The sequence below is a fragment of the Bradysia coprophila genome (genome assembly GCF_014529535.1).
Source record: "Bradysia coprophila strain Holo2 chromosome X unlocalized genomic scaffold, BU_Bcop_v1 contig_117, whole genome shotgun sequence".
Classification (NCBI taxonomy): domain Eukaryota; kingdom Metazoa; phylum Arthropoda; class Insecta; order Diptera; family Sciaridae; genus Bradysia; species Bradysia coprophila.
In genome coordinates this window covers 2,899,419-2,911,688 of record NW_023503292.1, presented here as the reverse complement: position 1 = coordinate 2,911,688, position 12,270 = coordinate 2,899,419, and the positions used below count along the sequence as shown (strand labels likewise).

The window sequence follows — 12,270 nt, the reverse complement described above, 5'->3', positions numbered from 1 at the left end:
AATTAAATGATGGTACCTCACCAAATACCTTGATATCAATGGGGAAAATGGTTGCCTATATGCAGGTTCTTTCTTTCTCACGTTGTTGGCTGGTTTCTTTTTGAGGAAGGAACTGGTGTCACGAACTCCGTTGTCGCTATGTTCATGTTTTATTTATTTTAATTGAAGGCTACGCAGCTGTCGTGCAGTATTAACGTAATTTTTTTTAAACGATATCACATACGATGAAAGTGTCGAAAAACTTAAGGTCATTTCCGTTTGGAATTTGAATGTTCTTTCAGTTCTATTTTGAACTCTATATGGAAATTTTTATGACATTCAATTGGTTTACGTTCGAATTCACGGTCGCGTTTGATCGGTTTTTCTTCATTGTTTTCTCAATGGGATTAACAATGAAATCAACTGATAATTGTATAGAGGGCAATATTGAGTTTTGTTTAAATCGCAATCAATCTTTGTTTTTATTCCATTCAGTGTAATATTAATAAATTTCACCAAGTTGCAACTTGTGTACAACGATTATGCTGATAAATTGCCATAAATGTCGAACGCTTTGTGTTTTTGTGGATTTGTAGTAGCTTCTTGTTGTATAAATGATTTGTTTATGTCGATTAGAGGGTATTGACTTCAAGTGGACTTACCGTCTATATATAGACAAAACCACTCCAAAAGCTTCCAATTCACCTGTTTTCGACCAAGATAGCAGATTAAAGTCGATAAAGAATTGTTTTTTGTTTACACCGTTGCAATAATTCTTCTTCTTCCTCGCTCTGTTTTTGCTTACGACTAATGCATCTTTTTTACACGTTTTCATGCAAGCAAAAAGTGTGATAGTTTCGTGTCTTTTGCTTTTCAGACCTGTACGAAGTACTGCGGTCTTTTACGCCTATGTTCGTACACTTCTATTCGTACACTAGTGGAGGTTCTTAGCGATTGCATAGTGCATTTTTTGACAAAGGTCTGAAATTTATACCATTGGTAAACATTGACCTCCTGAGTCGAATGCGATATGGTGCCCATAAATTCCTCCACCTTTCTTCTCCACCCACCCTTCAAAGTTCGCGTTGCAGAGGTACCTTTGACGAATTATTGTGAGGCCTATGTAGCTCCTACCATAGCTATATGTAGCTTAAACGAAAGGGGAAAGTCCAAAGTTTTTTTTACCGTCCTAAAATTTTCCGAATTTTCCATTTTCCTGGGATTTTCCCGTGATTTTCCGAAATTTATGAAAATAAAAGGAATTTTGAAACCGTGTAACTTCTATAGTTAAATTTTTACGGGGAAAAAATGTTCGGGTGAGTTGTTTGTCATAAAATTCTCTTCAAAAATCATGTACGGCAGTCCTCCTTCCTTGCTTTAAAATTAAGGTAGTATGAGCAATTTTCCCTCATCCCACCCAAAATTGTCATAGTAAGGTACTTTCACTTGTTTTCAAATTTTGACCAAATATGAGTCGGTTTTATTTTGGGAAATGTCTTATAACTGTGTAGAAATATCAGATTACTGTAATCGACGTTCCAACCTCCTCATCCAGAGGGTCCACCACTCAGAACTCCGAGATTTTTTGTCAAACTCACAGTGTGTGTTCTGGACTTGGGAGTTAAAAAACTTATCTAACTCATAGTTCTCAAATTTTTATCGTTTCTAAATCCAGTACGGACATTTGGACCCCGCTCCAAACTAATATTTGTAGGCTTTATTACATCTAAACAAAAATTTAGTTGTTTTGTCACACGAATTCAATTCGTGAATTTATTCTTCATTAACTCCATTTTTATCTTTTTTATTTTGATTATCTTTAGTCTTACAATCACCTTTGCAGCTGCAAAAAATAGCGCAGACTATTTTTGCCTGCTTACAACCACATCTATTGGAACAACTGCCATTTTTACAGCCGCATTTTATAAAGTCTCGGCAAGCTTTAGATAGCTCTGGCAAATCAGTCCAGTGCGGAACATATAAATGTTCATTCAATTTCCAACCCCATAAAGTTGGATTTGGGAGACTGAATGTTTTATCGAAAAAGCCCCAGCACAAACTTCCTTGGTACACGGCTCTCTTTAAATGTTGTACGAACGATCCGGTAGTTGGCGGTATATTTTCGATATTTGTTCGATCTTTGTGGACGAACAGATACTTTCTTAAAACGTCTAGCTAAAATATACAGAAAAATAAACTTTGTGACGAACAATACAAAATGAAAAAAGACACGGCGTACATTTGCATGAGTTCTTCGTTCTTCGTTTTCAGCCTGTTTCTATCCACTGCTGGATGTAGGCCTCTCCAACTTCTTTCCATTTCGTACGATCCATTGCCATTTGCTGCCAGTTTGTACCTGCAATATTCTTAATTCCGTTTAATTTGCATGAGTACTCTCTGAATATTTACAGTCGTACAGCATACCGACAAACTTTTGTATAACTTTAAAGTTGTTGGAGTTTTCTATGTCGTCCCACGAATCGTCTTTGATGTTGAGAAACGCAGTGGTCAGGTCATCTCCCAAAAGATTCCATATGCTCCATGCCATCTGTTTACCACGACCGAAAAATCAGGAGACCGTGTCACAACCAGTTATGGCATGGAAAAACGGCAGTGCGAGTGATCTCGATATTCCCAGGCTTCTGACAATTAAATGCACTGGAATGAACCTGCATAAAAAACAAAATGAAACATTGGACGTGAACTAAATGCCACATATTTTTACTTGTAATGTTTCTTCGTCCCGTATGCTACATATAACTCTTGGATCTGTTCTGTACCAGCGTAAAAAGCTGTTGCTAGCACTACGACATCACTATCGGTAGTACATACGAATTACGACCAGCTAGCACCGCATCCTTTACATGTACAAACAGTCGAGTGTCAGTTTCTTCGTGATTGGATGGTTCTATTCGTGAAGTATCATGCTCCTTCAAAGTTAAAACATTTTGTTCGACATTTGTAACAATAAGACAATCTGGAGCATCGATTTTGACAATATCTTGAGCAAGTAGCTTAAAGAGTCGGTTCTTGTTTTCGTCAACTTTCAAAAACTCGACCCACTTCTGGGGCAGTTTCAATGCCGACGCAACCTTTTGTATTCGACCTGTTCCTCGTTTTTCCCTCGCATGTCGCTTAATAGTGTTCTCTCGATAAACATCCCATACAATGTCAATCCTTTGATACTTTTGAGTAAACGGACGAAAATAGTCTCGAATTTTGGAAGAATATTCGCCGAAAGTCTTAGCCCCAGTTGAGTTGATAAAGTGAACGATGACTGCTCCATCTACAACAAAAGCAGTAGCATCATCATGACTACCATAATCTAAATCTTCGAGATCTGCATCTTGATATTCGTCCCGTAGACAGTCGACAATATTTGACTTTGGTCCATTCCTCAAGTGCCCATTGTTTGAAATAGATGGAGGAAACGGCTGATTTTCATAGTTGAAAAATTGATCGAGATCGACTTTACGATTCGTAGCACCGAGATAGAGTCTCGAAAATAATTCACAGTCATTTCGTAGCATCTTATTTTTTACCGTTAAAGCAGACACTTTGCGGACTGACTGCTCCTTGAAAATGTTCAGTTTGTTCATCTTTACCGGCTCGTAAAAATTAATTTCATGCGACTGCAGACGTTTGCTTAAAAAATCGCTGTACTGGATTTTCCCAATTTCTGCTAGGCGTTTTACAGTTTGTGTTGCTTGTTCATCTAATTGGGACTTAGACACTAGAGTGACCAAGTAAGGACTTTCGTCCTCGAACGGATTTCCGTACTGTTCTATCGTACTTAATAGTGAAGTCACGTCAGTCATAAATCGTATCTGTTCTGCTTTGTTTTGTGAGTGATGTTTGGTGTTTGTGTGTTTGTTTCCAGGCATTGTGGATCACTGCTCCTCGAATGAGGTAATTAGACGTGATACCTCAGGGCCTGCTACCATCCATCGCAGAAGAGAGGCCGGGTTATCTGTAAGACCAATAGCACCTCCGTCTCCTAATAATGAGATATTTTCAGTGTAACAATAGTTGATACGCGAAAATTCAAAACCTTTAATGATAGCATTTTGTTGTTCGTGAGCATGATCGATTCCAATCGCTGAGAACTTATTTGCCGATTTTTGAACGACAAACATTCCTATGAACTAGTGTCGTTGTATTTTTTAGTTGAAAATGTAATAATTCTTGAAAAAATACCTTTACTGAATGCTGTATGAACATCTGGAAATGTTGTCTTCAGATTCTTAAGCTCCTCGATATGAACGACGATCCATTTGCAGTACTTTGTATGATCTAGCACAAAAATCCAATTCGTAGCCTCAACCATATCCCCTACGTACAGATCAAAATTTGATTCTCGTACCGCACGAACGAACATGAATAGTACTCGTTCCAGCTTTAAAACTGAATTCCAATATTGGAAATTAGGATATTTACCTTTTTTCGTGATGAAGTAAATTCGCTACGTAGCGAACTAGAGGCGTCTCCTGCTCAACACCATGTCTGACGACATTCGAATTTCTAAATAAAAAAAGGAAAAGTAATTTGCTGGTTTTATCAATCAAATGTATGTCGCACCTGTTTTTCTTTGACATGTTGAATCTTATTAATTGTGCGATTGTCAGCACCTGTTGAGGATTGTCATCGTCTGAAAATTCTGACCCAGAACCCCCAAGAATTAATCTGACTAACGTCAGCAATTTCTGGTTTACCGAACTCTTTTGATTTACGTCGTCTATCGAAATTCTTTTGGATTCTTCTTCCCGAACAATTTTTGATGCTAGTAACAGAACTTTAGCATCGTCATCGTCGCTTCCATGGTGTGTTTGGAATGCATTCCGGAAGAATATGATTTTTTTCCGCACTTTGTCAGTTCCAATTCCGGAAACTCATCCGCCAACTTTTCTTTCAATCGCGTTTTGTGAATTGAGTACGACGACCCAAGGTCTTGCATTCTTTTCACCATCAGTTCATACAATTCAGAGAGTGGTAAGACCACTTTATCATTTTGATTAATAGTTGCCTTGATATAATCACAGAGATCCGCAAAAGCTACAGATTCAAGCCACGAACCTTTCTTAGGAGTAGTTTGGCTGCGAATTTTACGGGCGTCATTGTACAATTTTGTGATGCAGGATAAATGGTATTTAGTGTTGACTGGATACATGATGCCTGCTTCGACTCTTGCCAGTAGTTCGCAGTTATTCACCACGATTGCAGAGTCGTGAATATTCTTACTAGTGTCTGAACTTGTCATCGAATGCAGGTTTGAAATCGAATCCTCCTTATCACACAACAAACACTTGAACTTATCAACTTCCACTTCGGGTTGTGGAACCTCTACAGTGTTAACTGAACGATTTGAATCTCCATCAACATCTCGAACTTCATGGTTGTCAGGAACAGGCTCGGATTTGCGATGCTTGGATCTAAGCTTTTCAGCTTTACTATTTGCATAGCCCAAACGACAAGATTTATGCCAGACAGCCTTTTCTATTTCTAAATTTGCGGCTAAGTTGGCATCGTTCAGAAGGAAATTCAAATGTCTCGGCAGATCAGTGAACTCCTGCTCCTGGAAAACCTGCGTAACATTAACATCAAAATACATGACAGCGACGATTCCGCGTTTCGTTTTGAATGGATCGATAAGAGATTCATTTTTTCTGTTGCAAAGATTTTTTACGGACTGACACAATATGCACATATCATATTTTATATGATATGTGCATATTGAGTGAAAATCTAAGCCAATGCATAGTTTTACTATGCATTGGCTTAGATTTTCACTTTTTGATCTTATTATTTTCGACGTCATTATAATCAAATAAATAAGACGTTAGATTGACATTTCAACACATTAAATAAATGTAACAAAAGCTTTTAAATTATTGTCTTACTGTTATGCCAACAAGTTTGGACAGATATGGACTGGGGATTTCTTTACTGAACAAACTTTTTTCCGAGGGGTAACTCACTTCTAGATTAAATGGATTAAATGGATTAAATGGTATTAAATGGATTTAGAAACGATAAAAATTTGAGAACTATGAGTTAGATAAGTTTTTTAACTCCCAAGTCCAGAACACACACTGTGAGTTTGACAAAAAAGCTGTAAAATCTCGGAGTTCTGAGTGGTGGACCCTCTGGATGAGGAGGTTGGAACGTCGATTACAGTAATCTGATATTTCTACACAGTTATAAGACATTTCCCAAAATAAAACCGACTCATATTTGGTCAAAATTTGAAAACAAGTGAAAGTACCTTACTATGACAATTTTGGGTGGGATGAGGGAAAATTGCTCATACTAACTTAATTTTAAAGGAAGGAAGGACTGCCGTACATGATTTTTGTAGAGAATTTTATGACGAACAACTCACCCGAACATTTTTTCCCCGTAAAAATTTAACTTTAGAAGTTATACGATTTCAAAACTCCTTTTATTTTCATAAATTTCGGAAAATCCCAGGAAAATGGAAAATTCGGAAAATTTTAGGACGGTAAAAAAACTTTGGACTTTCCCCTTTCGTTTAAGCTACATATAGCTATGGTAGGAGCTACATAGGCATCACAATAATTCGTCAAAGTTACCTCTGCAACGCGAACTTTGAAGGGGTGGGTGGAGAAGAAAGGGGGAGGAATTTTTGGGCACCATATCGCATTCGATTCAGGAGGTCAATGTTTACCAATGGTATAAATTTCAGACCTTTGTCAAAAAATGCACTATGCAATTGCGTTTTGTATGGGATGGAACCTCTACTACACAGGGTTTACAGGTTTATGATCGATAAAATTCGAAGCAGACAGTAAGGGCAAAGTGGCTGCCTATATTCATGGATCGTGGTTAGTGAAGGTCCTAAAGGTTGCCTTACAGTCATCCATTTTCATTCCGTTTTTTGGCTCCATGTACGTGACAGTTGTCATTTTAAGAAATTGATGAATTTTGAACCACACTCGATAGATTTGGATGCAACATCGATATAATAAATCGATGGGCTGAAATTTACAGTGTATGTCAAGGACGTAATTCTAAGAAACTAATTTGGAGGATTTTTCATAGATTCTTGTGTTTTAGATTCTTCTAGTCGACACGTGTTTCAGGTTTTTTTCCAAAACATCACCCATTTGAGAGCTATTAGCTATTGAATTGTGAGCTATGTGTTAGATATAACTCGGAAAAAATGGCACATTGAAGATTTGTTTAAAAGACACAGAGTTCTCGATTCTAGTGCACACTTCTTCTTCTTCTTCTTCTTTTTCAGCCTGTTTCTATCCACTGCTGGATGTAGGCCTCTCCAACTTCTTTCCATTTCGTACGATCCATTGCCATTTGCTACCAGTTTGTACCTTGTGCACACTTGTTTCAGGATTTTTCCAAAAAATCACCCATTTGGGAGCTATGAGCTTTTTAATTGTGAACTATGTTAGCCATAACGCACGAAAATATAGCAGATAGAAAGTTCGTTTAAAAGGTAAATTTATAGAGTTTTAGATTCTAGTCGTCACATGTTTTAGGGTTCTTTCAAAAAGAAGGTCATTTGGGGCCTATAAGTGTTTTGAGTGTGAGCTATATTACCCATATCGAGGAAATCGTTGGAGATAGAAAGTTCACTTCGAAGACAAATTTATAGAGTTTGTGATTCTAGTTTCACGTGTTTGTCAGAGTTTTATTTTACAAATGTCGCTCGTTTGGGAGCTTTGACCCTTCTGAGTGACAAGCCGTATCTTTCGGATTAGTTTAAGAAATGGATACAATGATTTTGGTCTGCAAACCTCTAAGGAAATTTGATCGAAAAGATGACGGAATACTTACAAAAAATTAATATCAGTTGGGCTGACACTCGCAGCTTCGACACGCTATTTTGTATTTTAGCAAAAGTAAAATATCTTGGTGAAACTGACGCCACGAGGTGGTGTTCATTATATTTTTTTTCAGTTGGTTCGATTTTTGGCGCCTGCTCGACTGCGATGTAGGTGTCGTCGTCGGCTTATTTTCGGCAGTCTGAGACATCTTTAAATATTTAAAAAATTTGTTTATTTTATGAAACTGTTGAAAAGCAAAAGAAAGTTTATACTTTCGAATTCCAACGATTTTTTTGCATAAGTTTTATTTTATTAGTAAACTGCGTACATAAATCTTTTCATTTCTTTGTTAACTTGTGTATTTATTTCATATCGCATGGTGTTCCTATTTATATTATAGTTTGATTGGATTTAATTTGTGGCGTATAAATTGTTTAAACTTTCCTTTAATTCTGTAAGGTCATTAACATTCAATAATTTTAAATCAGCTTATATAACTGTGATCAACATTGCATTATTTTTGAGAGTCGTTAAAAGGTAATCTTTTGTAACCCCGGACGATAATTACGAAGTTTGCAATTACGTTTGTAACGCTGCGAATTCAAATCCCTGAGTAAGAGGAAACCTTTTGTGGTTGTTCAGAGATCCCAAGCGTGATCTCAACGTAGATTTAATCGGAAGCGTAAGACAAATTGAATAGTTTTACTTTTTTTTACAAATCTATTACGGCTCCGATTCCAGTTGACATCTGTTTTAATTAATAGAAAAAATTAATTGATTTTTGATACCTACGGAACAAAAAATTAAACTTTTAATTATGTCACTAGGTCTTACATTTAGGGGTGGATCCTTGGAGTAACGAAGGTATCAAAAGATGTTCAAACATTTTGCTTGGAATAAAGAATTTGTATGGGGAAATTAAAGAAAAACAGATTTTTAGTTATTTCAGGGCTTACATGGTACATGTATGAATTGAACACATATAATGAATTGCATTCTTTGTCGATTAGATCACGGCAGTGTAAAGTTAACCAGGTAAGAGCAGTCGATTTGACGAGGGGCCTAAATAGGTAGGCCTTTGATTTTGGAGCGAAACGTTCACTAATACAAATGCATGAAACGAATAGGTAAGCGATAGTAACGGGATTTAGGTCTCTCCTTTAAATGTATTTGCGTCCTCTGCTCCTGCCTGATTTACTTTACCCTGCCGTGATTAGATCAAAGTTTTAGAAATTTGGTTCAGAACTACTATAGTTATGGGCCACCATCAAAAATTCAGGTAAAAACTCTTTCCGGAATAACTCCCAGAACATGAGATCAATTTTGTTCATCTGTGAATTTGATTCTTCAATGAGGGAAACAAAAATTCCGTCCCATCAAGAAAGCAGACACAAATTCCATATTTTCTATTTTTTGCTAGCATTCTGTACCGATAGTGAACGCAGCACGTATTTTCTGACGTAAAACACTTGACTTCACTTAAAATCAACGGAATTAATTATGACTTGAAACTTTCAAGTTGAAAGTCATTGATGGAAAATTCGAAGTGACTTTCTGCATAAAAATACCTATTTGCACTTGCATAACAAATGGTGCGTATAGAAGGAGGGCGATATTTGTCTTATTACAAAACTTTAGTTTCGTATAGCTATTCTACGTTTATTTAACTACGTTTATTTCTACGACTACATCCTCTTACGAAGCGTTTAAGGAAGGCGTTTTGGCCGTTCCCAGGGGATTTTTCCTCTTACAAGGCGTTTCAGGAACGCGTTTAGTTCCTTCCTAAAGGGATTGTCTTTTTACAACGCGTTTGAGGAAGTCATTTTGTTCCTTCCATGGATTTGTTTTTTTTTACAAATGAAGGTGTTTTGTTCACTTAGAATTAAGAATAGCTAAACGAAACTTGTTTTGTATTAAGGCATATTGTGCAAATATCGCGACCACCTTTCATTCGCTCTCTTTGTCATTTCGGTGCAGATAGTTATTTTATGTTATTTGTACATACCGGGTGCAAATAGTCATTTTATACTATTCGCACCAGGTGCAAATACCATCTACAAAGAAAATTTGAAAAAAAAAACTCCAGTTTCCACGTTACTTTTACATATGTAATGATTAATCAAAGACACGTAAATGTCCGGGTAGCTCAATTGGAAGAACGTAGGAGTTAATTTATAGAGCGAAAAGATGACATTGCACTATAATCGTCACTGTCAGTCATTACTCTACTCTTTAAACTCACTAATTCGATTTGTCACTCACTAAGTCCCTGACACAACCACTGTGCCTGTTTTAATTAGGAATCGCCAGCACAAAATCCGGGCATGGTAGAGAATACGACGCATATTAGACTGTCGGGTATTACGATCACTAACTTCACGACGGAAACGAATCGAAAAGTTGTGTTTAGTCGAGTTCCAAACCATCTTATGCAAAAAAAAACATTCTCTCAACGCTACCTAGTTTTTCAATTGGCATCAGACTCTACGAATAGGTGGATGACGTCAACCGAGGCAGTCGATACGGAGCATAAAGTATTCGTTCACTTCGTTCACACCATTACTTGTGATTGCAGCCGCAAGATCAGGTGCTGATCAAAGACTATTTTTTTATAGATTTAGGCGAATTTCTGGTAGCTACATAATTCTTCTTGTCATTGTACAAATTCTCAATGTCATTACCCGGATGAAGGCTGCAGATCGTATATAAATACGACAAGAATGACGTCACCGTCGACATGAGATTTGTAAATGCGATGATTAGACTTAACCGAAATCGTTGCGGTGCATGTTAGTACAATGTTTTCAGAGTGCACAATCGATAACTTGTAGTCAAATCAACATATTAGTAGCCGCGATGTCCAGTATTCAGGTAGGAACCATCCTTGTTGAAACTGATGCGTTAATAGCGTTAAGCATTCCTAACGAGTGATTTTCAAAAAGCTCTGTCAAAAGTGTTATAGTTCGACAGTGGTACAAGGTGGTTCAAGTTGAGATGTAGCATATAATTCGGGTATTGAAGGCATATTCTTTCCATATTCATTGGAAAGGCAGGTCTATTGGGTTCCAATGGATATAAACTCATTACTGACATGAATAATAAATGCGTTCTAGATAAATGGACTGATTTTGAAGAATAGACCCCGGGGTTATCAAGTTCAATGGCTTTTCCTAATCATGGATTATATTAATATTGGGTATTAGTAACATCCAATTACCTCTAATGACTATCAAATGCTACCCTATCCAACGAATCAATCAACAAACTTAATGACAACTGGAAAATAATGGAATGCATGTGGAATATCGAATTGCGAGCGAAAAACTGCACCGCTATTGAATGGAGACTTTAATTTCTTTCCCACATAATGCCATTTTTTGGCCCTATAGTGCTTTTTCCAATTTTTATTTGTTTACCAAGAGAAGGAAATAGCAAATTCTAGCAAAACCGATGTTTTGCGGCCAATTTTTCCCCCGAGGTGAACACAAAGTTTTCCATTCGTGCATGTGGAATAGCGGGAGTAATCGTTTTTATCCGCCAAACAAACAAATCAATTTGTTTCAGCATTTTCCAATACCAAAATAAAGTGACAGTTACAAAGAAAAAAAAAATTATTGTTCGCCCCATGGGACACACAAGAGTTGAGAAAATAATAATTTTCTCATCTGAACTGTCTTTTCATTGTTAATAATTGGATGTGCGTTTATTTTTTGAAATATTTTTTATTTTTTATATTTTTTTATCTGAACTGTCATCAGAATGAACGTCAACAAAACGCCGGCTTCTCACCGTGTTTGAGGGGAGAAAAAAGGTTGTTCACGCCGCACGGATGAAAACGTATTTTTTATCTGTCAAGGCCGAAAATGAGAGAGTTTTCCCTTACATGAAATTTTTTTTCAGTATCGTTTTTGGACGATGTAAACAATTGCGAAATTGCCTAAAATCGTCCAAAACAGATACACAAAGAAGTATTAAAGTTATAGGTAAGTTACAGTGCAACTCTCACTTTATCGTAACTTTTATGTTAATTGAAGTCCTAGTAGTACCTGGTTATTGAATGTTAGTGACCGTAATTAAAACTATTCAACAAATTTAACTTTCATTTTTTTAAATTACAAAGGACAGTTTTTAATTTAACCATAATGTCAGAGCAAATATATTTACCAGTCAGTGGTCGTATGAATTAATAGCAGATTACAGCAGAGCCTATGTAAATGAGTAATACATGTGTGCGATGTTTGAGGCGTGTGAGCCGAAGGCGAACCGCCTAATTTCGCACACATGTATTACTCATTCACATAGGCTCTTCTGTACTGTTCTTTAATGTGTAGGCATCCTGTGCGTTGTATTTACATTGTCTAAGATGAAAACTACGAAACAATTTGGCATAAAAGAAGCATTTCGGAAGCTTTCCACTTCTAAACATTTTGCACTAAAATTTCATTTTCATCGGTCGTGCCTGCCATTTCGGCGATATTTATTTGACTTC

At 36.8% G+C, this 12,270-nt stretch overlaps 1 protein-coding gene across 2 annotated transcripts; it reads right to left on the bottom strand.

Annotated features, from left to right (window-relative positions):
- Nucleotides 1-2,365: 2,365 nt before the first annotated feature.
- LOC119067048 lies at nucleotides 2,366-5,650 on the bottom strand. 2 transcript variants are annotated; one of them, XM_037169792.1, is made up of 5 exons: nucleotides 4,558-5,650; nucleotides 4,177-4,500; nucleotides 4,031-4,124; nucleotides 2,705-3,976; nucleotides 2,366-2,648 (listed from the first exon to the last, which is right to left on the bottom strand). In XM_037169792.1, the coding sequence occupies exon 4, from the start codon at nucleotides 3,861-3,863 to the stop codon at nucleotides 2,784-2,786; it is 1,080 nt and encodes a 359-aa protein (XP_037025687.1). In that variant the 5' UTR covers nucleotides 3,864-3,976; nucleotides 4,031-4,124; nucleotides 4,177-4,500; nucleotides 4,558-5,650; the 3' UTR covers nucleotides 2,366-2,648; nucleotides 2,705-2,783. The 2 variants fall into 2 exon arrangements, with proteins under 2 accessions (XP_037025687.1, XP_037025688.1); XM_037169793.1 differs by having other exon boundaries at nucleotides 4,031-4,117.
- Between the last annotated feature and the right edge of the window lie 6,620 nt (nucleotides 5,651-12,270).

Coding starts and splice junctions, on each gene's coding strand:
- LOC119067048 (XM_037169792.1), bottom strand. CDS start 3,863: ATGCCTGGAAACAAACACACAAACACCAAACATCACTCACAAAACAAA.